Here is a 26,644-nt window from a genome sequence, read left to right as displayed (position 1 = left end):
TGTTTTATTCTCTTATCATGTACTCTAGAGGCCCCTTACTTTTGTTTCTGTCTACATGAGAGTAATATATAGCCTTATTATAAATCCCAGGCTACAAATTTCTTTTTTGATATATGATCCCGTGTCGTCTACTCCAACTTCAGCTGCTCAAACTGCTTAATCGTCTCCTCCAAGCTGTGCTTCTCCTGCTTGGCATCGGCCAATCTCTTTTGTTCAGTTTCCTGAACGGCCACAGACACCTTCTCCTTGTATCCAGGGTCGGCAAGAAGTTTCTCCTGCTTCTGAATAACGGCGGAGGCCTTGTCGAGCTTCTTCTGGGCTTTCGAAATCTCAGCATCCATGTCTACACGGCCCTTGACGTGCAGGAAAACGGAAGCGGCAGTGGAAACCGGGTAAGCAACGCTGCCAAGGGGTCTGGGAGCGTCAGGGCCAACGACTTCCACAGTCTTGACGGCCTTGCCACTGAGGGACTTGATGGAAGAAACCTCGTTCTGGCAGGTCTTGAGGGACTCTGCGTTGTACGCCTGGATGATGACTTTTGATTTCATGTTAGTTGAGGAACACAATAGCTAATTGTGAGATGTCACTTACTCTCTGCATCCTCCTTGATGGCATACTCTGACATGAGTGATCGCGAAGCCTTGGCGCTGTCGAGGACAAGCTCATAGGCAGCCTCTGATGCCGGGTCGTCGAGGACGGCGTTGTAGGTGGGGTACTTGGCAACCATGATGGACTTGGTCTCATCGCTAGGTCGTCGGGGCATTCTCTGCCACATTTCCTCGGTGATGAAGGGCATGTAGGGGTGGATCATTGTCAAGGCTCCCTCCAAAGCAGTGTACAGGGTCTGGATAGCAGAGTTGCGCTCCTCTTCGGTACCATCGCGGATAATGGCCTTGGAGTTTTCAATGTACACATCACAGAGTTCGTTGTACCAGTAACGGTAAACGATGATGGTGGATTTCGAGAACTCGCGGTCGGCAATGGCGATGTTGATCTCCTTGGCAGCTTGGTTCATCTTGTGCAGAATCCATCTCTCTGCCAAGGTCTTGCCAGGCACAGCGCCCGTTTTTGAGGGGACAAAGTCCTTGGGCAGACTTCCCAGAACATACTTGGTTGCTTGGAACTGGAATCGACGTTAGCACGACTAAAAGAAATTGTTGACAGCTCTATGACGTACAATCTTGTTACAGAACTTTCGGTAGCCGTGGATACTAATCAAATGGTTAGTTGGACTGAAAGACAGCATCGAAGCAGCACGTTGCTTACATCTTGACCTCCAAGTTGATATCACCACCACCGGTTGTAGCGTTGATCATAGTGAAACGGAGGGCATCAGCTCCACACTCGGGGATACCATCAGGGAAAGCAGTTTTCTGGTACTTGGTGGCCTTCTGGACTTCGTTAGGGTGCAGGTTACCCTGGTTGAGCTTCTCGTGAAGATCTTCTAGTTTGATACCGGCGATGACGTCCAGGGGGTCGACAACGTTGCCCAGACTCTTGCTCATCTTTCGTCCTTCCGAATCTCTGACAAGACTGTGGCAGTAAACTTCCTTGAAGGGAACATCTCCTGTTAGCTTCAAGCTAAGCATGATCATTCTGGCAATCCAGAAGAAGAGAATATCCCAACCCGTCTCGAGGACGCTCGTAGGGAACAGCTTATCAAGATCCATGGTCTTCTCAGGCCAGCCCAAAGTGCTGAACGGCCACAGACCAGATGAGAACCATGCTATCGATGTGATTAGTATCGGCAAACTACAACAGGGATCGGTTCAACTTACTGTCAAGGACATCCTCATCTTGCTCGAGGGTAAAGGTTTTGCCAGGCAGCGCCGCCTGAGCCTTCTTCTCAGCCTCTTCTCTGGTCCTTCCAACGAACCAGAGCTTCTCCTCAGGGATGTCGCCGGAGCCTCCTTCGATTCTGGCAAAGTAGGCAGGGCATCTGTGGCCCCACCACAGCTGTCGGCTAATACACCAGTCGTTGATATCCTCAAGCCAGCGGTAGTAGCTCTTCTCAGCACTCTCGGGTCGAATCTTGATTTTCCCCTCTCGGACGGCCGCAAGAGCGGGCTCAGCAAGCTCCTTCATTCTGACCCACCACTGGGGCTTCATGATGGGCTCAATAATGTCCTTGGACTTTTCGCACAGGGGAACCTTCATGGGGTTGTCCTTCTTGTCCACATACAGGTTCTTCTCCTTGAGGGCGGTCTGGATGGCATATCGAACGTCAAAGCGCTTCTGACCCTTGTAAGGTCCGGCATTCTCGTTCATCAAGCCGTCGTCTGTGAGAATGTTGATGAACTCCAGGTTGTGCTTCTGGCCAAGGTTGAAATCGTTGGGGTCGTGAGCAGGTGTCAGCTTGACGGCACCAGTTCCAAACTCCATGTCGACGTACTCGTCAGCGATGATGGGAAGCTTGCGGCCCTCGATGAATGGGTGGACAGCATTCTTGCCGACAAGGTGAGTGTATCTCGGATCCTTGGGGTGGACAGCAATACCAGTATCACCCAGCATGGTTTCAATACGAGTTGTGGCGACCTCGACGGTTTCATCGCTACCCTCAATAGGGTACTTGAAGTGGACAATGACACCAAACTCAACCTTCTTGTCATATCCAGGGACATCGAGGAGAGTTCTTCCAGTGAGCTCCTTGTTCTGGACCTCCAGGTTGGAAAGAGCGGTATTCAATTTTGTGCACCAGTTAACAAGTCTGTTTGCACGGTAGAGAATGCCCTCTTCGTGGAGTTGAACGAACGTTTCCATAACGGCCTTTGTCAAATTAGGGTCCATGGTGAAAGCTGTGTGACGTTAGAGACAAGCATCTACACCCAAGTGGCTCGGATTGATACGCACCCTCTCGACTCCAGTCAAAGGAGCTACCCAGACTAGTCAGAGCCTTGTTGATTCGCTTGTGGTAATCCTCCTTCCACTCCCAGACAGTCTCAACAAACTTCTCTCGGCCGAGGTCATGTCTGGTCTGCTGTTTCCGTCTCCACAGCATGTTCTCGACGACGCTCTGGGTCGAGATACCAGCGTGATCACATCCAGGAAGCCACAGAGTAGTCTTGCCATGCATTCTGTTCCATCGAATCATGAGATCCTGGAGCGAATCACCCAGCGCATGTCCCATATGCAGGTTACCGGTGACGTTGGGGGGCGGGTGAACAATGACGAAGCTTCCCTCATCTTTGACGTTTCCGTCCGCCTTGAACTCGGGCTTGAAGAAGCCTTCCTTCTCCCACCAGGTATACCAGGCTGATTCGACGGCGACGGGGTTGTATGCCTTGAAGTGAGGGTCGTCGAATGATCGAATGCGCTTCTTCTCGCCGACGGGGGTATCCTCGACGTATTCGGGCAGCGGCTCTTCCTCGACCTTCTCCTTCTTCGCCTTCTTCTCCTTCACAGGAGCCGTAGCGGCAGCAGCAGCCCTGGCCTTTTTCGCTTCGAGCTTCGCGGCCTTCTCAGCCTTCTTTCGCTCTTTTTCCACTACACCAGCACATCAGACAAGTGGACGCCGAGGAATGCTAAGGGCCATCTCTTACGTTCTTTCTCAGACTTTACTTTGGGAGCTCCCTGAGCAGCAGGCGCGGCACCTGCATCTTGACCTGAAGAATGAGCACCAGGAGTGGCAGACTGAGTTGAAGCAGCAATCTCTTGCTTGGTCTCACCAGAAACGTTGGGGGGAGCTGCATTTCTCTCCTCGACACCCTCGGCCGCCGCGACTGTACATCAACTGCGTTAGCCACATGCTTCAAGAACATCTCAGAGATCCATCTGCAGACATACTGGGATTTCCTCGTCCACTGTTTGTCGCCATGGTAGCAGCAGGTATAGCAGCAAAAGGTGATGTACGTCTAAGTGGCCGCACTCGAAGTGCTCGAGCCGCGAGTCTAAACGTGGTGCCGGATGGGATTCGGGGAAGCCCTATGGTGAATTGGCCTCCTCGTCAATCTTATGCGCCAATATTTACTTTAAATAGACCAGCGTAAGCCAGCTTTAACGAGCCGCATGTAAGCAGAGAGTCATCAATAAAGATCCTTCGATCTGAAATTTGAGTCACGAATTGGAGGGGTGTGGCGGTGTCGCGGGGTTGGATAGTAATCGATAAGCGGTCCAGCCACACGGTGCGCCACAAATCTTCGGGTTTGTGCCGTTTCCAGGTCTAGTGTATGCTAGGTGATGCTCTCAAGCTTACACTTGATCCTTTGATATCCATGGATATTTCCTCCTGCCTAAATTGGTGAAGCTGTATAATCATTTTAAGGTGTAATCGCCGAATTCTGATTCTTTGAAACACTATACTCTCTCGGAAACTTTTATCTCTTCTATAAGATGATCATTCGAGCCTCCTCACAAGCTGTGAGAAGCTCACTTTCACGGCGAAGTTCATCTCTTTTTAGAAAGTCATATTCAAGCATTTCAGGGACTAGTCAAACAAGATTCACATACGCTTTGCCAGATAACAAAAAAGTCGTAATTTATGATTTCCTGAAAAGAGTAAATAATGATTATTAACTTGTTCTTTCTTCAGGTCAGCTACCGAGAGCTCTTTGAGAATGTGAGAGGCAAGAAAATCTTGGATAATCCCGATGGCCACAACGCAGCAGTCATCCTCACGACGCCAAGCTTTGCCAGGGACCTTGAAAATGCTGACATCATGGGCCAATTTGCCAAATTGATGGCCGGTTCCGCAGATTTAGGGAAATTTCATGTTCTAAGTGCCGTCGTCGACCACCTTGCAGCTCCAACAGGGTCACTTAGATCGCACCAGGGAGTATCAGTTCTACGAGGCCATTTGGACCATATGTTACCGCATTTATGGCAGCCATTACCGCCAAAGTCCAAGGATGATGCAGATTCGGTATCTGCGTTGACATTCAGCCTTGGAGACCCCTCAGTGACGCTGCCCCTGGCCAGAACTACATTCCACAACAGCAGACCGTCCACGCTCTTGACATCTGAGTTTGACCTGGCCCATAGTGTGCCTCGACTCACCCAACAGGCCGAAAAGCACTCACAGTTTGTGAAAGTCTCGCTGGACCATGATATCGAGTCACTGGCGCATCTTGATATGTGGGCACCTCTGATGCCACTGACTCAACCGCGAACTGTGACTGAAAGCTTTGGGAACATCATTCGAGGTATCGAGGTTGATGGGAATACTATTCCAGCATCTACCGAACTAGAAGACATTGTGAACAAGCTTCACAAGCAAAATGGCCCGTCTGGCGTTTTATCTGGCCCAGTAGGAGTCTGGGCAATGGTTACCCCTGACCCTAACGCATCAGGCGCGCTAGAAGAATGGTTCGAGGAAGCTCCAGAGCCAATAACGGCGCTGCCAGATGTCGAGGATATCAGGGAAACTGTAGAACAAACAGCTCAACATCTCAAGCTGCTTTACAGCCACGGCGGTCGCTTGTACAAGATATGTACGTGTTTCTGGTTTCCTGCGCAGCCTCTTTCAGGATAGACTTGTATGCTAATCCCGATATCTAGTGAGCGGGGGCGGCGGATGGGGAGCCAAAAAGGGACTGTTGTCTCTGGATCCTCAGCGCGCGCACTTTTCTTTTTCAGAGGAAGAAGAAATGCAAAACTTTATACAGTCGATGAATGGCGGAGGCTTCACTCCCGAGGGCTCACAGATTCAGTTTTTCATGTCTGCACCGGCTCTGCCAGAGAATACTGCGGAGCCCTTTACGCCTGGAGTTGTCTTTGGCATTTCTGGAGATGTTGCTGTTCCCGAGGAAGCTGATCCGATAAAGGGCTTCATAGGACAGCATTTTGGCGCGCTTTCAAACTCGGCCATTTATCTCTCTGGGCAAGGGCTGCCGGGTGGTAAGGAGACGAAGCTGAGCGTGCCACACTCTAGAGTGTACAGCAGAGAATCTGAGGTCAAGATGGGTGCTTTTGAAAACCTCGCGTATGAGCTGGCAGATGTTGGAACAATAGCACTTGCAGGGCTGAAGCATTGAAAAGGTGTATGAATAGTTTTGAGAAGATTCATTGTATCATATATCGAGTGATGAGGCGGCCACCCCTTTCTATCTAATCTAATACATGTATATATCGCCTCTCATTCCGCTCATCAATTTGTATCATCACAACAGCCTACTCAGTCTTCTTCTTCTTCCTTTCTAGCCCCTCGGCCATCAAAGCTGCAACGTCATCTATACTGGTCCCCCTCTTTCTCTTTCCAATCTTCTCTTGTCCAAGAACCCCATCTTCCGCGACGGCTTTATAAATCCCAGCGATGCCCTCAAACACCGTTCTATCCCAATGGCCCTCCTCATGGAACGTCTTGGAAATCTCCTCCATCTCTCTCACCCAGCGATAGGCCTTTGGCGGCATCCCTACAACGCCCTTTTCTGCTCTCGTCAACATGGCCGGCACCATGATACCCAGCTCCCGCTTCAGCTCATCCGTCACCCCAAGGCGATGCGCCGTCGTAAAGGACTGCGTAACCAGCGCCGTGAAGCCCTTTGTTAGCGACGCAAAGCACATCTTGAGACCGCTGGCCGCGCCAATCTCGGGCGAAATCGAGCGCAGCTGTAAGACTGACGTGAGCCTTTCTCCATCCGGCAAGGCTGCGAGCGAGTGAGGCCCCGAGATGGGAATGCTGGGCTGATCCCACACGGCCTCTTTGCCTTCTTCGCTGGGGTTCTTAAGGCTGGGAGGTCCACCCAGGATGCAAGCGTCGATGAACTTGACGGGCACTCTCGCCTTTTCGAACAAGGACACGATGCTCTTACATGTTGAGGGCGCCACGGCGTTTAGGTCAACATAGTAAATCGTTTCCTTTTGAGAACCGCCTGACAGCGCATCAACGATTCGCTGGGCCGAGGCTTCAGCATCTCGCGGCGGCACCACCGAGAAGATGACGGAGCACTGCTGCACGAGCTCTAAATCTGACGAGAGCAGCTCAACCTTGGCGTTGCGGGCTCTCTCAAGTGTATCCTCGCTAGCGAAATAAAGATTTAGCTCCTATTACCCCTCATCATCTCTTAACTCAGATCCAGGTTCATCATAGACCCTTGCGATTTTCATTTACGTACCTTCGATTCTGGCCGTTGGTAGCTACGGGAAATCCATGAGCAATTAAGAGCCTGGCAATGCCAGCGCCCATATCACCCAGTGATAAAATGCCGACTTTGGTCGGTGTGCTCTGACTTGAAGAAGCCATTCCTAGTGAGATTGAGCTTTTGTGTAGGAAAGAGAGGATGATGCTTATACCCTGCTGGTCATAACTTGACAAATGGCGTATTAAACGAAGCGGTTGACGAATGGTGTATATCCGGGCCGCTCTACCGTTGTGGTGGATCTACCTGTTAGCCAATGGCCCCCAACGGTGAGATTGTGAATAACCAGATTGAGCCGTATGATGGATGTATGGATTCAACTACAAGATTTCCTAATCAGCATCAATTGTAGGAGGGTTTCTTGAAAAACCCCCGCTACTTCAAAAGTGCATGTCGTATTGATACGTGGAAAGGCATGTTCATATCAAATCTCGACAGTTGTATTCGTAGCATCAAACATCTTAACCCGACCTGAAAAGCAATCCATTCGTAATGACAACACACTATGCTGAATTATATATGCTCTGTCTCCCATGCTTCAGATGGCTTTTTTTTTAAAACATAGTCCCATACTGTCGAATCCTAACACCCACATGAAATACACCCCCTCTGCCATGCGTGATTATTACTCAATCATATCAATGTCATCAACGTGAGCCGGCGCAGGGGCCGCTTCGCTTGCTGGAGCTGCAGAGCCTGCCGCAGAAGCGGCAGGCTCTGCAGCTCCACCATGGGCATTGAAGTAATCCTCCATCTCAGCATCTAGTTCCTCTTGAGTCTTCTTGGGTCGAGGAGTGTTGGTTCGCTCAGCACGGGCTGCTCCTCCTCGGCCTCCTCGGCCGCCACGAGCCGAATCCTGATCTCTTCCACCTTCGCGGCGGGCACCAGGGCGACGTCCTCCTGCGCCACGACGAGGCGGCATAGGACTCCGTGAACGGCTACCACTACCTGGAACGTATCGATCAATGCCTCTACGAGCAGCGTCTTCTTCGTCGTATCTTCGGTGAGGGGAGAGGGATCGGGACCTGCCACCAGGAGCAGAAATACGTTCTGACAGGGGCTTTCCTGGCATCACGGCGGTATCGAACGGGTTTCGAGAGGGACCACTTGACAGCGCAGTCAGCCGAATTGGCTGGCCTATACATCATATTAGTCGCAAAACCATGATACTAAGTTCGACGGAAGATAGCGTACCGTTGGCGTTTGCACCATCAAACTGTTTGATGGCTTCAGCAGCGTCTTCCTTGTCTTCGTATGTGACAAAGGCAACGCCCTCAGACCGACCAGAGCGGTCATAGCGCAGTTGTAACTTCGTAATAGGGCCAATTCTTCTGAAAAGTTCCTATGAAAGAATCAGCCAAAGTGCCCCTTGGGAAGTTGAATTGTGAGTAGGACAAACATCGAGATCCTCCTCTGTGAGGTCGTAGTGGATATTCTCCACGCGAAGTCGGGCGCCGCGAGCATCTCCTCTAAGAATAGGTATTAGACCAACTTATTGCGATGTAGATTTTCCGTTTCTATGTAAACCGACTTACCCGCTGGGGGAATCGCGCCTGCGACGCGGTGCTGCTCTGCTGTTGCGATAGGCTGGGAAACGATGAGTCGAGTTCATTGGAGGAAAGTTTTCTGCAGAGGTAGGAAGGAGGTGACTGTACTATTCTCTTCGTATCGATCATGAACCCATTCACTGTGACAATTGGGTCAGCATTGGCTCTATGGGAAGCGTTATACACCGATTCATGACCAACCTGTCTAGGTTTCGAGGTTCGTTGCGACTAGACTGTACGGTCGACCCAAGAGCTGGTTAGCGAGGAAGTTTACAGTGAGATCCATTGCTGGATCGGCAAAAACTCCGAGATTCGATTGACCGAAGGAGTGCGCAGAGCATCAGACGAAGTCGATTGCTAGGAGGAGAGGAAGTTCAACCTAAGCAGCGAGTCAGCCTCGCGCGGCCACTTGCAGCCCCCAAAGGCTCCCAGAAATGATGGCAAGACGCACCTTTTTCACCCCGTCACGGGGGTAATCTTGACGATCACGACGGCGGTCACCACCGCCACCGCGTCGGTTGCGAGACCCATTGCTGCGCTGGTGGACGAGTTAGCCGTTGTCTTTGCGGCCTCGCAATAGAGGCAAGGCTGGCGGATTCGAGATGGACAAGAGGTACCAACCTTGTCGGCGATGATTTCGTCGAGGCCGCGGTCCATTTTATCAGAAGCCATTGCAAAGACGAAAGTGTGGAATGCCGTAGACGGAGTTGTGCACGGCTCTGGACTGGGCGGATAGGAGAAGATGCGAGATGTGAAGGAGACGAAGAATAGCCAAATCGTGAGTCCGAGGCGGCGACGTTAGGCTAGTCGGTTTGATAGGTAGGTAGGCATGGGAGACACAGTAGTGCTGCTACGTACTAGCACATGCCGCCGCAGCGCGTAGGGGTCGCCGAAGGATTAGGGGTCTCCAGCGTGCTGGGCCGAAAAAGGTTCCAGCCATCGGAGACTTGGCCTTCTATTTCAGGTGCTGTACTAAGACGGATGATTTTTCTCACTTCTATGAAATTCGTTGCAAAAACAGCTTTTTGCTTGAAATGATTGAAATTCTTGCATTACGCCATTGCTAGAATTAGAGCATAGCTGAATGTTATTATGAAAATTCCCAATACAGCACAAGAGGAATCTGCAGTCTCGACGCTTGGACGGACGCTTGCAGCACTCAATGGCGGGCTGCTTTTGCATCTACAGCATGTCCCGCCACTAGATTAGCGGTCGAAGAATGCAACTGAAAATGGGCTTCGGCCCCAGAATTAATCCGGTGCCCCTGAACCTCCAAGGTCGCCAATCGCAGCAGTAGCACCAGCCGGTAGAGCATTTGCTGTCGTATTTCACAAGCAATTCCCTTGTTTGGGCGGCGATTGGCTCGTATTCCTTGACTCTGTCCTTTTTTAGGGTACGGTGGGAGTAACGAGATACGGCGTGTGAGCACCAATTGCGCCTTGCTTCTCTGTCTTCTTCCTCTCCCTCTCTTTATTCTTCGTTCCTATATTCTCCCCCAGCGCGGGCCACCTTTTCAACTACTACGAGCTAGATCCAGTGTCTTCAACGTTCCATGCCCTGACGCTCGTTTCAGCTGGACGCAGTCTCTTGGGTTTATTTTTGCGCTGCGCTGATTTCCGGTCGAATCGATCGCGAAGCCGAACGAGGGCCTACCGAGCCAGATTCTTAATATCTAATCACCTAAAAAACACCAGATAAGGCTCCATGGCTCGACCCTTGGGGTCAGTCCGCCTCAAGAAGGCCAATTCCTCGACCCTCCTCTTGGGTGCTGTACTCTGCATCTTCATAATCATCTTCCTCGTTTCGCCGTCAAGTCCTGCCTCCGCCGGCAGGCTGTCCAACATTGTCTCGGCCCAACACCATCTGTCGCCCCCTACGTCGCCGTACAAGAGCTCGCGATCAGGCGTTCAAGGACCCCCGCCGGTTACGCGATATGACCTCAATAAAGTCACGGTCACGGCCGATCCCATCAAGAACCAGGAGCACATCCTCATTCTGACGCCAATGGCCAGATTCTACCAAGAGTATTGGGACAATCTCCTGCGATTGAGCTACCCCCACGAACTGATTACTCTGGGCTTCATCTTGCCCAAGACAAAGGAGGGAAACCAGGCTACTGCGGCGCTGCAGCAGCAGATTCAAAAGATACAGAACCATGGCGCAGAGAAGGATCGGTTCAAGAGCATCATCATTCTGCGCCAAGACTTTGACCCTGCGGTTGTGTCTCAGGATGAATCGGAGCGCCACAAGCTGGGTAACCAAAAGGCTCGCCGCGAGGTCATGGCCAAGGCTCGTAATTCACTGCTCTTCACGACGCTGGGCCCGTCTACATCATGGGTGCTGTGGCTCGATGCCGACATTGTCGAGTCTCCTCCGACCCTGATCCAAGACCTCGCCTCCCACGATAAGCCCGTCATCGTAGCGAACTGCTACCAAAAGTACTACGACCCCGAAACCAAAAAGATGGCTGAGCGCCCATACGACTTCAACAGCTGGCAGGACAGCGAGACTGCGCTCAAGTTGGCCGAGCAGATGGGACCCGACGACATCCTCCTCGAGGGCTACGCAGAGCTTGCGACTTACAGGACCCTCATGGCGTACATGAGCAACCCTGGTAGCCCCAAGGACCTGGCTGTCCCTCTGGACGGAGTTGGTAGCACCGCATTGCTAGTCAAGGCCGACGTGCACAGAGATGGAGCCATGTTCCCTGCCTTTTCCTTCTATCACTTGATCGAGAGCGAAGGCTTTGCCAAGATGGCTAAGCGCCTGGGATGGCAGCCATACGGCCTTCCCAACTACAAAGTGAGTTCTCGCCGCAACTCCCTCTATCCCTCAAAGGAGATGCTAACAGTGATACGCTAGGTCTACCATTATAATGAGTAAATCAAAGATACCTAATCTACCTTTTTCTTTTACTTCACAGCGGCTGAGAGAGCATTTGCTCTCGTGTCACTCTTATTTCATTACGATTACGACTTTGTTGGGCTGAGGCCTTGAAGGCAATTTGGGCTCGAACTGGAGAGGTGCTGTAAGATCAATGGGCACTGATTTGATCTTTTCTTTCTTGGCTTTGCATCTCTAGAATCGAATTACAAAAAAGGGAAGATGCTCGGACGGTGTCTTGGTTAGGGAAGTCTGGGCAGGGCAAAGGCAAAGGCATAGGCAAAAAAACACAAACAAAAAACAAAAAGGCACGGCGCAGCAGGGCGCGGGCGTTTTTTTCTCGTTGAAAGCATCTACCTATTAACCTCTGGCATATGAAACTTATATAGATAACCCCCCTTTTCCCCTTTACTATTTTTTATCTTATATTTCAATCACCATTGTCGAATCGCAGGCACCAGCAGGGAAGAGGAAGGGAAGCCGAGGGAGAGACAGATGAAAGCAGAGAAACAATAGGTGGCTCCCCTTGGGAGAAAAGCCGTTCTTTCTTATATCTCGAAAAGTGGGAGGGAGTTGCCTTGCGATACATGCTTATTACTTATATGCGTTTTAGTCAAATTATGTTGGGATGGGGTCAATGGCGGCAGTAGAGCTATGTTTTTATACGTATTGTATAAGTTGGGATAGAATCAAATGAAAGCGATGCACAATATGCCTTTTGCGACTTTTTTCAATGATGATACCTTGAACCATCGATATATAACTCTCAAAGTCTCGTCCAGCCAGCCTATATAATGCCCTTCCGCGTACCCAAAATCATTACAAACAACAGCTACTACTATACCAATTACATTTACCATATATTCAAACCAAGAACCGAATCACAAGAAGAATCAAAACAGCAAGAAAGAAGTCTCCTCTCACCCTCTACTCTCCTTTCTCTCCCCATCAAGGCCCATCATACCGCCCCTCCGGCTCAGAACACCAATACTGCACCAACTTGCGCGTCCCCACGACATCGCCGCCCCTCAACAGCGCCGCAACGTCCACGTTCAGCGGGCTGTCCGTCTCCGGATATCCCAGCAACATCCTCACCGCGCGCACGCACTGCAGCACGCTGTACGTCGGCGTCCACTTGTCCTTGAGCAGGTCCAGGCAGATCTCGCCCGTCTGCAGCGCAATGTTGGGGTGGATGATTTGCGTCACGAAGCGCATCTTGGGGGGCGCCAGCGGGTACGACGTCGAGAGCTGGATGCTGATGAGCCATCGGCCCTCTGTGCAACATGTTAGTAAACTTTTCGAGATCGCGAAGAAGCAAAGAGAGAGAGCGAGAATTAAAGGAGTTGAAAAGCTCACCATCGTATCCAGATCCAATCCCCTTGCCATTGATAACCGCCTCCCACTCAAACAAATCATCCTCATTCACCGGCCCAAGCCTCTCCACGCCCTTTTCGTCCTTTTGCTCCTTGCGCCAGTTCTCCATCTCCTTGATGAGCCGTTTCGCTCCGCTTCTGGCGCTGGCAGACATTGTGATTTTGTGGTTTTGAATAATTTCTTGTACTGGTAAATGCAATTCAAATGCTGTTTGGTCGCTAATTCGATGCTCGGGCGCAGTTCATAGATGGGAAAGCCGCCGGCTGGCTTTGCTGGGATTTGTTTGCGATGTGATGGAGTGTCGCGTAAAAGTTGACGGAAGATGGCTTTCCGCTTTCGCTTCCGCTATTGGGATCAAATTCAAACAGACGCGAAATTAGAAAAAACGCTTCTATGCGACTATCATGCTGCGGCGGGTATACGAAGTGAAATTGCAAACAATAACAAACAACAGCGAGGCTACCGGCTAGAGCTTGGAGCTGAGCGCAGGGGTCCAGGCCGCGGCTACGGGTGACATTCAAGGTGAGCTGAGTCAGCACATGATTTGCGCAGTCGAGTTAACTTGAATTTGTACAGAGGGCCTTGCTATAATCTATGCATATATACATCGTCTGGTAATAAAAGCATGAGCGTAGTCTTGTTTGACAAGTATTCTGGTTTAAACATATATTCGTCATGGTAATACGAGCTATATCAAACAATTTTTTTCCCTCGCCTTAGAAAATATGGAAACACCAAACATCAGCGCACGCCAAACATTTTGCTTTCTATTCCCGCTTCTTCCTTCGTACTCCTGCAGAAGCCCCCGAAGTTCCAGTGCCTGTCCTACTTGATACTGTCCTCCTCGTTGGTGCCGGGTCAGACTTCTTCCTGGTTGTCGAGCGCGTGCGAGATGGCGCCCGTTCAGGCCCGGAAGGAGATTCAACTTCCACCTCGACCACGATTTCTTCTCTGCCCTTTGCTGTTCTGCTCGAACTCTCCGTTCTACTCGAACGCTCCTCTACCAATGCCAGATCTTCGCTTGTATCATCAGAGCTCTGCCGCCTGGACGATCCTTGCCGGCTCCACTCAGACACAGACTCAGGTCGGCCTTGTCGTGACATGGCACTCAAATCAGACTGTCCAGAGCCATGGCGCTTGGGAGCAGCAGCAGCGCGAGAACCAGCTGTTTGGTACTTAAAGGGGTCCCTGGAAGGTTCCTCATGGAAGCTGGTTGGCCGCGATGTAGAATGTGTAGACTTTGGCCGAGAGCGTGAACCGGATGGAGGGGGAAAGTATCCCATCTGAGGAGAGATCTCGTCATGCGTCTCGCTTCCCGAGGGCTGTCTTGATACTGGGTTGGAACCGGATTCTGAACCTCCCAGTCGAGCCATCGATCCAAATTGAGAAAGCGGTATGGCCACGCGCTCTTGGCGACGCCTGCGATTTCTTCGCTCCTCTGCCTCCATGCGCTGTTGCCTTCGCTCGAGGGCTTTGATCTCTTCCTTGCTCAGCCTCACGTCTGTCCTTCCCTTGGCCTGTGCCTTATTAATTCGATAGAGCGCCTTTTCCACCAGGGCCGCTTCCCACTCATCTTCTTCATCTTGCTGGTCGTCCGAATAGTCTTCGTCATGGCTATCGCCAGACGAGCTATCCTCTTCATCTCTCGAGTCGTATCGCCGCTGATTGCGACGCACGACGCCAGTTTCTCTACTCCTTAAACCTTGTCCATCCTCATCATCGTCATCCGAGGCCAACTCCTCGACTCTCTCATCGTAGTGCGCAGCATCTCCACTTGTCCTCCGCCCGCGCCGCGATGGTCTTCCCCATTGGGGCGCAAATTTGGGAGCTCGCGGCCGACCATTTAGACCGCCTCCCCGGAAAAAGCCTCATCGATGGGCTTATCCATAAAGCTTGCGTGACCCTATATTTAGTTAGCAACTGAGTACCAATAGCAATCTAGAGAACCAGCTCGACTCACAATAATTGCTGTTCCAGAAGCGCCTATTAACCAGAGCAGGGTAGAGAAGGGAGAGGCAATCAGTCCAAGGGGAATGCTGACGACGAGGAGTCCAGTGTAGAGCTGCGACGAAGTAGCCTTGAAGCTGCCGATTTCCAAATCTCTTCCATCCAATTTGCCGATAAACCACATGCCAAAGACGACCAGGATAATGTCAAACATCAGCAGCCAGTTGGTAAGCAGGGCGTACAGGCTGAGCATGACAAAGACCACGGCATAGTTGCTGGAGAAGTGGCTCAGGTTGTAGTTGACGCGCGACTGCACCTCGCCAAAGTTGGCAGGCTTGGACAGGCGCTTGAAGTCGAAGAACTCGGAGATTGGCCTTAGATTGGAGAATCGACCGCTCAGAGGCCCCGCGCGCAAACCCTGGAAGCGTTCTCCCAGGTTGAGGCGGGACGTGATGAGGTCGAGAGGGATCTGAATGCGAGACATGGTTGATGGTGTTTCTTCTCTTTCTCAAGCGTAGTGATGGGTCGTATAAATAGAATTGGTCGCACAAGACTCAAGCTAGGTTCGTTGCTTCTTGTTGTATACGTGTAAATAACGGCGGAGTAGTCAGGCAGCCGCGATTGCAGAAGCCACGGTAGCAGTATTGCTTGAATGGATATGCAAGAAGCTTGGATGCGCAACTAAGCAAAAAGAGGATCCTGTTAGCAGGCGTGATCGCGGAAGATTGCGTGGCGGAGCGGGTACGGAATCCCCAGAAAAAGGTGAATGTGTCAAAATAGAAGATATGTGAGAGAGAGGCTATGCCAGTAGCATCGCAATCAATCTTGCTAAAGACACAAAGCGCAATGTCCCTAAAAGTGAAAGGTACATACCAGAGCCAGTGAAGGTCAGACACTCGGAGCGATGCGAGAGAACAGGTCGCGCGTCGACTTTTATTTTTTGGAAAGGAGTAAATGGCGTCGATCGCTGTTAAAGTTTTGAGGTTCCTGGATTGCGCCAGGGGTGCAAGTACAAGCACCGCAGAGTTGTGCGACGGAGTACAACGAGGGAGGTACGTGCTGCGAATACGTGTTCAGTACGTACCACCAGCTACGCCACACAGCGCCTCTCGTTCTGGCTAAGAGAATAAAAAAAGAGACAAGACTGTGCTAGAATCACATGTGAGCCACTCCGAAATAAGGAAAAGAGGAAGAGAAGAGAATGATTGAAAGACGGGGGAGAAAAAAAAAAAAAGAGGCGCGAAAGTTTCCAGGCGTCAATGACCACCTTTTGACTATTCGCCTTTTCTTTTCTCTTTTTCTTTTCGGTTCTTCTTCACTCTTCCCCAATGGTCGCGCAAGAGTAAGATCCGTACCTCGTATTAGTCTCGAGCCTCAGTGCCAGTCTCGGAAGCCCCGCCTCCAGCAGGCGTCAGACCGCCACACCTGGGGTTGGTGCCGGTGTCTTGTGCTGTTCTTCTCCCGGTTTCCTCCCCCGAAACCGTGTATCGATGGAGAAAGAAGCCGTAGAGAAAAAAAAAGAAAGAAAAAAGAGGTGAGAGAACAGAAAGAAGAAGAAGAAGCAGGGAAAGGAGAAGAGAAATAAGAAAACAAGCGAGAGGCGAGAGCCAGAAGCGAGAGGAGATGGGCCGGAACAGAATGAATCCGCGAGCTCGGGCACCTACAGTCCACGTCCCAGAGTCTCAATTGCGACCGCCGCTACCCACTTCATGCAAGCCGCAACTCTTTGCTGGCCCGAGTCGACGAATGAGGTGCAAGACCAGCTGTCTTGCAGCAACCACTAAGTGCAGGCCTCCATGCCGATACCTGGACGGCCATATTTAGCACCTACACTGGTGTGGATGTGACGGTATATAGCAGCAGCTTTAGAAGGTCTTGAGGTCATCCTCAACCATCTCTAAGCCGGTTCTAGCGGCTCAATGAAGTGCTAGCAGCGCAGTAGTACCTGTATATATCGAGCTTCCTAGTTTGATCGCCCTCAATTGTACGGTGAGCGATGCCACCATCCGATATTTCACTGTAACCTTGACCTCCTCCTAGTCCTATCTTTTTCGAGATTCAGCATCTACTCCAAATATGTGCCAGTCTTGACTTGGGCTTCGATGTAATTCCTCACCGTGCACTTTCTGCGAACAGGTTCCCACGGTGGAGGATCCTCACCGTTCTTTGGGCACTAATGCTTTGCCGTCTCCAGGCATCACGACATAAGCACCTAACAATGTCAGACACCAAGTGGGAAAAAAAAAAAAAACCACTCCCGCTTAGATAACACTCCAAAATCATCATATATTACTGCTCCATTGGCGCTCTTTGTGGAGTCAAAGCAGTTGAGTTATGAGGCATATCTGCCATTCGTCTGCCGTGCTAATTCGAGACATGCAGTGTAGAGTGCAGATTAGTTGATAGGCAGCCTCTACGAAAGACGTCTTCTTCTGTTTGGTAAACTTTCATTTCTATTGGCTTTACTTTGTCGAGACACTATGGGCAGGTATCTCATCTATTATGCCCATATCCATAGAGCAATTATCTTAAAAGATTCTCCAGAGGCATCTAGGCTAAATTTCATTATACTACATTTGTACGGCCTCTTCTCCCATCGCATATTCTCAGAAATCAAGTCCATTCCCATATAAAAGACGCAACACATAGAGATCGTGGATGCTCTCAGTAGTATTACAAAACATGTATACTATTCATACACAAAGAATCAGAAAGAAGAAAGGAGAATCCAACGCATAACCTCTCAATGCTCCCACGCTATGCCAGGGCCTGCCATACAAAGGAGGGGGTATATATCAAACAAAAAAATGAAAAATAAATGACAGGTATATAAAATATGGAGAGACAAGAAAATATCGCAAAGGTGAGAGAAAGAGGGAGAAAAAAGGCCAGGAAAAAAGAGTCTAGACTTCATAAAAGTAGTCTTCATCCAGCCCTTCACGACTAGGCACGATACCAGCTCCAGGCGGAGGGCCTTCAACAGTGTCCATCCTGACGTTGAGAAGTCTAATCTTCAGCCCATACCCGCCCACCAAATTGACAAGCTTGCTCGTCTCCGTCGTGACGGGGGCTTGGCCGAGCAAAAGGAGCAATCCGTCCAGCCACTCGGAAGCGATGCTATGGCTGGTGGGCCAAAGAGACAAGACGGCTTGCTCTTTGGCCTCGCCACCGCCGCCGCCGCCAGCAGATACATCAGCAGGATTCACGAAGCTGTATATGGTAATCTTGGTCTTGGCCTTTTCTGCGGTGCTGGTGATGTTTTGTATAGTTGCCCCGCTCGCCGTTGTCTTGGAGTCGTCGTTGGTTGCAGAGACGTTGGATACGACGGAGCTTATAGTAGAGAGGTCAATCTTCTCCATCAGGGTGTTTAGACCAGGATCTTGTGCCATCTGCTTCTCAAAGTCGGTATAATGGAGGTACCGACGGTTGTGAGAAAGCCTGGCGAATCTCCAAGGCTTCTTTTCCGCCGCATCCTCCTTCTTCTGGAACCAGGCGCCTTCGAGGAGACACCTGATCCTTTGCTCTTTGACAAACTGCAGGGCTTCTTGCTTCAGCACGTCTCGCACCTGGTAAAGATGCTTGCCCCAGGTTTCCTCAAACGACATCTCCAGCAGCTCCATCTGGAGCTCTCGCAGTCTCGTCATGTCGTATTCTTGTAAATCATCCTCAATCTCCAGTATATCGCGGGTCCGGGGAGCCTGGCCGGCCACCTTTTCTATCAATATGCGCACCAGCTCTGCAACCTTGTCAAAGTCTTCCTGCACGGCACCCGTGGCTTTCCAGATGCGGAAGAAGCTGTGTAACCCAGCGGCATGCAGACGGGGCCATTGCAGCAGCAACGGCTGAAATACTCTATCGTAATCTTTCGTATCGACACCTTGGTGGTATCCCTTTGCGTCCTCCAAATCTGCCTTATCCACGTCAAAGTGCTCGTAAAGGATCATCGTCATGGTCAAGCTCGCCCGAGCAACGGGACAACGTTCATTCATGGGCTTTGTGGCCTGTTCCAGCAGCAGCTTCTGGAATCTGTCTTCGTTTTTGCGCACATAGTCTGTCATGTCCAGCATTCCCAGATACCCGGCCACATCAAAGTCTTGCGCGGGGCTCTCCGTCTCGAACCCAAGCCTTCTCCATTTCTCCGGGCTGTGCTTCCTACCATCCTTCTTAGTTGCGGTAGTGTCCGTTGAATTGTCTCTAGTGTGGCCATTGGTTGTTGGTCGATCGGGAGCGCTCGAGAGATGCAAGCTCTTGAGCGATCGCCTGTGTTCCGGACGCTCTAGGTCTACCTTGACATCTCTCCACTTTCGCTGGATGACTTTGCTCAGGTTCTGAAATTCCAGCGCAGGATGTGCAAGATCCTGAAGCCCGGTACCTTGCATCAGCTTATAAACCGCCTTGATCAGGCCCAAGTCCTGCAGCCGCTTCATCAGCTTCGGCCACTCATCGCCAGCCGACTTTCCGTTGCCGCCTGCCATAACACTCTTAGTCGACAAAGCATCTCGAATCAGCGCATTGACTAGCATGAGCGCATTCGCGCAAAGAGCATGGTCCGCGCTATTCAGCTGCTGCACGACCAAGTCAAAAAACTGAGGGTATATGGCCACCGCCGGCTTGAGCGCCCGAAAGCCAAAGGCCTGGTCCTGAATCGGCGACTCTGCGCCGCTCGACTGCGAGTGTCCAACAAGAGCAACCAGAATCGACATGGCGCCTCTAAGGATGTTAACCAGAGGATTCGTCACAATGAGTTCCACAATGCGCTCCACCAGCTCGCTCGCCGTCGGGCCCTCGAAGATGTCCCATCCCATGTCCACCTCCAGCAACCGCGACAAGCTCTGGAGCGCATAGGCGAGAGTGTTGCCGCCAGAGGTCATGATGAGCCGCCGCAGGATGACGAGACCGCCCGAAGATATAAAGACGTCGGCAAAGGCAGGGTCGTTGATCGACGACTGGAGCTTGAAGACGGCCATCTTACGGGCGGCATCTTCGTCGCTGGCCAGCCTCGAGAGCAGCGCGGGGATGTCTGCTTGGTCCATGATGGAGCGACGCCGTTTCGTGTAGATGTTGAGGAAGGATTCAGGTTCACCAAACGCTCGTATTTTGGTGATGCGTTGTCGATGTTAAAACCATTGCTTTGAAGGAGGATAGGTTTACGCGAAAGGCCCGTAGCTCAGGACAGCTATCGGTGTCGCTTAGTTGAATATGGCGACTGCTGGCGAGTCTCGAGTCGAGTCGAGCTCTAGTATCAGGGGATTAGATTGCTATCGCGCCCAATGCGGTTTAGTCGATTGATGGTTCTGCAGGTCCCGGCCTAGTCCCAGGATTTTTTTCAACCGCCGTTGCGCGCGTCGGGGCGCGTTTCTGCAGCAATTTTCTCTTTTTCAGCTTCTACAAGTGACAGGGCTAATTTGGACATTGCGTCTGCGTTTTATCTTACTTTTCAAAAGAAAACAAGATATTTGTGAAGTTCTATACATATAGTAGCAGCAGTTTCATATACCGATATACATGTTTCAAAGCTATAAGACCCGATAGCAAGGACGTTCTATATTGCCCCATAGGCCCATACCCCATCCTCATTACGGGATGCTTCCAAGCGGGTCTAGAAGTCTCCATTCAATTAGTATCAGCGCGCCACACGCACGTGACACACGCCACCTCAGCCTCGTCGTTCAATTGTGGCGCGCCACTCCTACTTCCCTACAAGCATGCCATCCTCATTACCATTTCCAAGCTTCAATATATCCATCCAGCCTTCAAGTGAGAGAACCAACATAGGAAAAACCCACACCAACAGCCCTCACATCCCATCAATTAACCACCCAAAATGGCCAATTTCCTCGCCTCCATTTTCGGCACAGAGCTTGACAAAGTCAACTGCTCATTCTACTTTGTAAGTTTTTTCCACTGCCGCGCGCCCGCGTCCTCGACAGTCAGAAAGAAAAATGTTGAATGCTAACAACCATTGTGATAGAAAATCGGCGCCTGCCGTCATGGCGACCGCTGCTCGAGAAAACACGTCAAGCCCTCCTACAGCCAGACCATCCTCATGCCCAACCTCTACCAGAACCCCGCCTACGACCCCAAGAACCGGATGAACGCCTCGCAGCTGCAAAATCACTTTGACGCCTTCTACGAGGACATTTGGTGCGAGCTGTGCAAGTACGGCGAGCTGGAAGAACTCGTCGTTTGCGACAACAACAATGACCGTACGTCTTCTTCTTCTTCCTCTCCTTCTCCCATCATATATAAGAGCTAACACAATCAATAGACCTCATCGGCAACGTCTACGCCCGATTCAAATACGAAGACAGCGCCCAAGTCGCCGCCGACACGCTCAACAGCCGGTGGTACGCCGCGCGCCCCATATACTGCGAGCTCAGTCCCGTCACAGACTTCCGCGAGGCCTGCTGCCGCCTCAACTCGGGCGAGGGCTGCGTCCGCGGCGGCTTCTGCAATTTCATCCACCGCAAGAACCCCAGTGAGGAGCTCGACCGCGAGCTCACGCTCAGCACGAAGAAGTGGCTCAAGTCGCGTGGCCGGGACGAGCGGAGCGCCAGCCGATCGCCTACACCGGAGCCTACTAGAAGGCGGTTCTAGGAGAAAGCGCAAGGCAAGAAGAGAAGAGATATGATGTCGCAATTAATGTCTTTTTGTTTTGGAATTGATAATCAGGATCAACAGATGGGATTATATGCACTCTACGTTCAAAGGCTCGGCGTTTTGGGGGAAAATTCAAAGCAAAAAATGTAATCAGTCATCAAAAAGGAGAGTTTTACAATTCTCGTTAGCATCAGCATCGGATACTTCGTCTGAATTCAAAGGTTGATATAGTTGATATACTTCCTAGCTAGCCAACGCTGTCCATCCCATCGCATTGCCCGTGCTAGGCCTAGACCAAAAGAACCCGCTCCCTGCCAACACTAAAAGAACATTAAGCACAAATGCATCATGATGCGCGCCCATTTATATATATAGTAGTAGCCTGGTCCGATGTTTTGCGCCGTGATACTGTTAAGGTATTTCCCGCCCTCCTAGCCAATGATATTACTCCCAAAATCTCAGTCCTCACACGAAAATCAGTCACCTTTTTTTCAATTTCTCTTCTCATCTCTCACAGCAAGTCGCCGTCAGCTGGCAAGTCTTTCTTTAAATCCTGAGCAAAGTCAATTAAAGGACCGTCGGCTGGCTTGCCTGTCGCTGTGAGCAATTTCTCAATTTCATCAGGACTCTTTACGGCCGGTGTAGAAGTTTGGTCATTGCCAAAATCGATCAAGCTGTCCTCCTCCTTTGGCTTCTCGACCACATGGTTTGTCGACTTTTTGACCGCTTTTGGTGAGGAGGCTTGTGTTGGAATAGACGGCCTTCGGATCATTGGCTGACCGGGTACAATAGGATATATAGCCAGAATCTGTTCAGTCTGCTTTTTCGGGGATGCTGAAGAGTCACTGTAGAATGTTAGTAGCATGATCATGGTACGCCAAGGGGGATGGAACCAACATGTGAGCATTGATTATCCACTCCAGACCCTCTTCGCCTTCCTCTGATTCGCCTGGTCCGCTGTGGACGGCGCGGAAGAGTCGTGGAAGCCACTCAACATTATCATGGGCCCTAGCGGCGGCTTCTTCACGTTGTCGATCTTCAATCTTTGTCTTTTCGTCCGTCGCCAGCTCGTGGTTGCGGTCCTTGACGGCGTTGGCAGTCTTCTCCCATAGTCTCTGGGATTCCCGCTCTTCCTGTTCTGCAATGGGTCGTGCCAGAGGTGGGCTAGGTTTTGACTTGTTGGCATCAAAAAACATCTCTCGGTGTCCCGTCTATATTCACCCATGTTAGTCGAAAAGCATTAGTTGCGCGAGGATCATGGCTAACTTACCGTCATATCCTTGATATACATCTCCTCGCTCCACAAGCCAGACAACTCATACAAAACCTCGCCAGTACTCTCCCTCTTTATAACACCGCCAATAGCGTTGTAGGTTCCTCCAACCCAGCCCTTTGTCTTGAAGTCGATATCAGCGGCCAAATCCAGCTCAGGGCATCGCACAAAGCTGTGGTCGCCAAGCTCATATTTCATCTTGCCAAACAGGATCCCCCTCGCATACATGTTGGGCTGTGTCAGGATGCTGCATCAATGTTAGCACTTATGGCTACGATCCGGGACGAATAATGCGGAAACTGACTATTGCTCTCCCTTGGACTTGTTGCTGCCTCTGTTTAATATGGAAAGAAAAGCAATGCCTTCCATCAAACTAGCTGCAGAGTTACCTAGGAATCGACTCCGGGGTTTGAGGGTTCCGTCGATCCGGATGTGGTGATCAGGTGCCATGTAGAAATAGCTTGACTTGGGCGGATGGTGTGAAGTCTGTTCGGAGATGTAGTAAGCTCGCTTGCCGCCTTCGAGGTCCCAGTAGCAGGAGAATATTTCGCCCAGGATCGGATTTAACGGTTTCTTGACTCCCCTGCGAATCGTTAGCCAAACTGCGCCAGCTCGCTCTGTCAAAAAGGATTGCGTACGGTGGTCGAATATGCCAGCCGCTCAGGTAAAACTTGACGACTGATACGAATCGTTCAGTAGGATCCTCGATTGTCGGAATATGCAGGAGCATCTCGGGGTGGCACATGAAGCTAAAAACCAGTCAGCACTACCATTGAGTGTATGGTGTCGGCAACTGTCGGCGCACTTGGTTATTCTCTCGAGCATGCTTCGAGGCTCAAGAATGAAGGTAGGCAAGACAACGCGACTCAAATCGGCGCCAGGGCGCAGCTGAGAGATGATGTGAGTGAGAACTGCGTGCATCGTGGTCAGCCCGGTGTTTCCTTGTATTGGCTGCGCAGAGTAATGACTGGGAAGCTGGCTTGCGAAAGTCTCCTAGCAGTTGAATGCGGCGCAAGCTTTATCCATCTCTCTAAGTCGCGAGCCAAGCAAAGCCAAGCCATTTCCCCCCTCCCCGGCCATGTATATGGTGTTGCTGCGACTTACCATTGCCCTGATCGGGCTCCATCACCTGGGTATCGTCATCGTTATCGGTCCTCGCATCGTCGGTGGAGGATCGGTTGCCTGCAGGTGGTTGCGTTAACCAGTTGGAAAACATTTTGGAGGTGCAGGATGGTGTCGCGAAGTAAATTTGACGTTGGGAAAAAAAAAGTTGAAGGTGCACGATCGTAAAGCCGAGCAAGCTTTGCGAGCTCGGAAGACGAAAGGAGGAAGCAGAAATTAAGGGGCGCTTAGGGCAAAATAGGGTATAGAAAAATGCTCGCCCTATTGCAGGAGAAACAGGGACGAGAGAGAATATAAAAATACTCTTTTCGTCTCTGCCTGGGAGCCGGGATGTTTGTGATTTGCAGGTTGTCGAAATGGAGCAAGGGAAAAAAAAAGAGGTCACTCAGGTCTAAAGAGATGACGAAGCGGAGGGGTCATTTAGCACCAGACTTACTACCAGTTGTAGAGGATCTGTTCCTCCGGGGGAGAGCTAGCACGGATGAAAGCCCCATGGCCCAAAAATCGGGGAGTAGCTAGGACAGCTCGGCTGAGAGAACCGAAGAAGAAGAAAAAAAAACCCCAAAGGCCGGTAGCCCCTCTAACTCCTTTTTTCTTTCTTTCGTTATCAATAATCTGATCGAAAAAGGGCAGTGGGAAAACCAGTAGAGACCAGGTCGGACAAGCTAGGGCGTGTAAGAGGGCGTTCGTGGCGAGAGCTAGCAATCGACAAGCTCCAGCAGGGCGAGCTGGATTCCTTCTTCTTGGCAGCCGGAATTGACTGTGAATCCCAAAATGTCTGGACAGGCTTGGCTTGGCCTGTAACAGCTTTAGATTTCTTTGGTGGGCGTAAAAGCGCCTTGGACGGTGGCGGAGCAGGTATGTTTAAAGTGACTGACGTATTTGTCTAACTGGCAGCGAGAGCGAGAGGCGGCTGATGGAGTAAGTTGAATAAGACGGCTCAAGTCCGTCCGCTTGGCTCCGAAGAGAGGCGCTTAGCAAAAAAGTTACCAAAGGGCGAAGGAAGAAGCGATGGAGAATGAAGAGGAAAGATGAGAGAGTGAGAGAGAAAAGAAGAAGAGAAAATGCCAAGCCAAAAAGGACGGAAAAGAATAAACAAGCTAGGAAAAGGCCAATAGATGGATCAGCCGGGTAAGTCTATGTCTTGTCCTGTTTTTAGCCAGGAATGCAGCTAAGTGAAGGCTGCCTTTGTACCACGGCCCTGCGTCAATGAGCTGATCTACCTGGGACCGCATCCATGTACACGGGATATACCACGGAATGGCCCTGCAGGCCCCCCAGATGCGATGAATCATACGGTACAAGATGGTAGCTGAATGGTTTCCATGCACGCCCATAACCGGTGCCGGCTGCCGAAGCTCTGTGTTTACTACCTAGACTGCTTATTCTTAGGCCGCATCGTTCGCAGCTCGGGTGCCTACAGATAGACTACGTAAGGCCAGTCGCAGGCTGGACTGAGGCCTCCTTTGCGGGCGATGATGCCATAGAAAACAATAGGCGGCGGCGAAAAATAGGGCACAGAGAGGCACATGTTAGACAGGACGCCTTTGCCAGGACAGGACCACCAAAACACGAGGTACTCTGTACCCCAGCCAAAAGTCGGGCTGTCACATGCTTTTCATGTCCTCTGTACATTAGTGCCCCCAACATTCTCTATGACGTTGCGCGCTAGGGCCCTCCGCAAGGCGCCAGAGCTAAGGCCGTTCCAGACGCATCCAACAGCGTGGGTTGACAAGCGAAAAGCGCTCGCAATTAGGTCAGCGGCATGTCTGTTGTGTCTGCACACGCAGCAGGCACTGATATTCGGACGTGTGGCCGCGTGGGATGGTGACGAGGCAAGTTCCGACGTCGTATGCCGGGGGGGGGGGGGAAGGGCTGAGAGAATTTATAGCAATTTGGACATGTAAGGCAGCCGGACAGATAATTAGGCTACAAAGGTTAGTAGACAGCAGAGCAGGTCTAGTTCTGGTCTAGAAGAAAACATACATGTATCGTGGTCCTTTCAAGCACTATTACTGGACCCTCACACTTCTCTACTGACTGAACTGGCACCAAAACTTAACAGCACACCCCTCGCAAGACGACTTCCATTCTCGCCCAAGCGCTTTCCATCGGAATAAATCAATGGGTAATGCAAAGAACAAACAGCAATAACCACCCAGTAATTTGAAACGCCATAAGCAGCCAACCACTTTTTGTCTTTTCCCCTCTCTCTTCTCTCTCACTAACCAGGCCCTGCATCATATGACAAGCAGTAATACCCAGGTACCTAGGTATAATAGCTCCAATAGGTAAAATAGAAGGTTAGGGCCATGGCCATCCTTCCCCAACAAAAAATCCCTTTTTTTTTCCTTCCCTTGTTCAGAAAAACCCAGTTTGTCCCATAACAGTGATCAAATTCGGTTGCCGGAACTCTCCCCAAAGCCGCGCGGGGGTCACCAGCCCACGCTCCTCGGAGTCGATATAAACTCCGGCCATTTAAATTTGCTAAAAGACAGAAAGATAGACGTAGATACTACATAACAGAAGGAGATAGGGAAAAAGACTCGTACATAAAAGGATAGCGTCCACGCGACCTACTACTCTCCCGGCTTAAACCTCCCGGTTCAAAAACAAGAAAATCAGCCCCCTTATTAGCATCCCGCCGCTCCCGAGGAATAGGCCAAAAGTGTTAAACAAGTTGCCACCGCCTATTCCTTGTGCTTGATCCGAGGTATCACTTATGGCTTTTTGTCTTGCATCTTACATGTCTCCGGCTGACGGGAGCATCAAATTGCCCAAGTTGGTGTGTGGCGCTCTCTTCCCATACTCGTGGTCTAGACTTT

At 50.9% G+C, this 26,644-nt stretch overlaps 10 protein-coding genes across 10 annotated transcripts; 3 read left to right on the top strand and 7 right to left on the bottom strand.

The window, feature by feature from the left end:
* Window positions 1–128: 128 nt before the first annotated feature.
* TGAM01_v209356 (valyl-tRNA synthetase) lies at window positions 129–3,814 on the bottom strand (the record flags this gene model as incomplete). Its single annotated transcript, XM_018805824.1, has 8 exons — window positions 129–535; window positions 592–1,123; window positions 1,178–1,211; window positions 1,267–1,726; window positions 1,779–2,795; window positions 2,851–3,483; window positions 3,540–3,719; window positions 3,784–3,814. 8 exons carry the CDS (start codon window positions 3,812–3,814, stop codon window positions 129–131), a joined length of 3,294 nt encoding a protein of 1,097 aa, XP_018661014.1.
* Window positions 3,815–4,501: 687 nt separating this feature from the next.
* On the top strand, window positions 4,502–5,969 carry TGAM01_v209355 (hypothetical protein; the record flags this gene model as incomplete). Its single annotated transcript, XM_018805825.1, has 2 exons — window positions 4,502–5,426; window positions 5,494–5,969. The coding sequence occupies 2 exons, from the start codon at window positions 4,502–4,504 to the stop codon at window positions 5,967–5,969; spliced, it is 1,401 nt and encodes a 466-aa protein (XP_018661015.1).
* Window positions 5,970–6,105: 136 nt separating this feature from the next.
* On the bottom strand, window positions 6,106–7,177 carry TGAM01_v209354 (hypothetical protein; the record flags this gene model as incomplete). Its single annotated transcript, XM_018805826.1, has 2 exons — window positions 6,106–6,955; window positions 7,050–7,177. The coding sequence occupies 2 exons, from the start codon at window positions 7,175–7,177 to the stop codon at window positions 6,106–6,108; spliced, it is 978 nt and encodes a 325-aa protein (XP_018661016.1).
* Window positions 7,178–7,698: 521 nt separating this feature from the next.
* Window positions 7,699–8,685, bottom strand: TGAM01_v209353 (hypothetical protein; the record flags this gene model as incomplete). The annotated part of the gene is made up of 4 exons (XM_018805827.1): window positions 7,699–8,210; window positions 8,268–8,415; window positions 8,473–8,542; window positions 8,609–8,685. The coding sequence occupies 4 exons, from the start codon at window positions 8,683–8,685 to the stop codon at window positions 7,699–7,701; spliced, it is 807 nt and encodes a 268-aa protein (XP_018661017.1).
* Window positions 8,686–10,324: 1,639 nt separating this feature from the next.
* TGAM01_v209352 (mannan polymerase complexes MNN9 subunit) lies at window positions 10,325–11,503 on the top strand (the record flags this gene model as incomplete). The annotated part of the gene is made up of 2 exons (XM_018805829.1): window positions 10,325–11,422; window positions 11,483–11,503. The coding sequence occupies 2 exons, from the start codon at window positions 10,325–10,327 to the stop codon at window positions 11,501–11,503; spliced, it is 1,119 nt and encodes a 372-aa protein (XP_018661019.1).
* A 948-nt stretch (window positions 11,504–12,451) lies between these two features.
* Window positions 12,452–13,031, bottom strand: TGAM01_v209351 (hypothetical protein; the record flags this gene model as incomplete). The annotated part of the gene is made up of 2 exons (XM_018805830.1): window positions 12,452–12,777; window positions 12,860–13,031. The coding sequence occupies 2 exons, from the start codon at window positions 13,029–13,031 to the stop codon at window positions 12,452–12,454; spliced, it is 498 nt and encodes a 165-aa protein (XP_018661020.1).
* A 613-nt stretch (window positions 13,032–13,644) lies between these two features.
* Window positions 13,645–15,308, bottom strand: TGAM01_v209350 (prenylated Rab acceptor 1; the record flags this gene model as incomplete). Its single annotated transcript, XM_018805831.1, has 3 exons — window positions 13,645–14,625; window positions 14,727–14,780; window positions 14,838–15,308. The coding sequence occupies 3 exons, from the start codon at window positions 15,306–15,308 to the stop codon at window positions 13,645–13,647; spliced, it is 1,506 nt and encodes a 501-aa protein (XP_018661021.1).
* Window positions 15,309–17,727: 2,419 nt separating this feature from the next.
* TGAM01_v209349 (hypothetical protein) lies at window positions 17,728–19,857 on the bottom strand (the record flags this gene model as incomplete). The annotated part of the gene is made up of 1 exon (XM_018805832.2): window positions 17,728–19,857. One exon carries the CDS (start codon window positions 19,855–19,857, stop codon window positions 17,728–17,730), a length of 2,130 nt encoding a protein of 709 aa, XP_018661022.2.
* A 791-nt stretch (window positions 19,858–20,648) lies between these two features.
* Window positions 20,649–21,421, top strand: TGAM01_v209348 (splicing factor U2AF 23 kDa subunit; the record flags this gene model as incomplete). Its single annotated transcript, XM_018805833.1, has 3 exons — window positions 20,649–20,714; window positions 20,796–21,030; window positions 21,093–21,421. 3 exons carry the CDS (start codon window positions 20,649–20,651, stop codon window positions 21,419–21,421), a joined length of 630 nt encoding a protein of 209 aa, XP_018661023.1.
* A 514-nt stretch (window positions 21,422–21,935) lies between these two features.
* On the bottom strand, window positions 21,936–23,913 carry TGAM01_v209347 (hypothetical protein; the record flags this gene model as incomplete). Its single annotated transcript, XM_024550539.1, has 7 exons — window positions 21,936–22,269; window positions 22,322–22,635; window positions 22,695–22,944; window positions 23,002–23,280; window positions 23,336–23,446; window positions 23,503–23,608; window positions 23,802–23,913. The coding sequence occupies 7 exons, from the start codon at window positions 23,911–23,913 to the stop codon at window positions 21,936–21,938; spliced, it is 1,506 nt and encodes a 501-aa protein (XP_024404715.1).
* Window positions 23,914–26,644: the final 2,731 nt, after the last annotated feature.

The sequence above is a fragment of the Trichoderma gamsii genome (assembly GCF_001481775.2).
Source record: "Trichoderma gamsii strain T6085 chromosome Unknown Scaffold_45.2, whole genome shotgun sequence".
NCBI classification, from domain to species: domain Eukaryota; kingdom Fungi; phylum Ascomycota; class Sordariomycetes; order Hypocreales; family Hypocreaceae; genus Trichoderma; species Trichoderma gamsii.
This window is presented reverse-complemented; position numbering and strand designations above follow the sequence as displayed.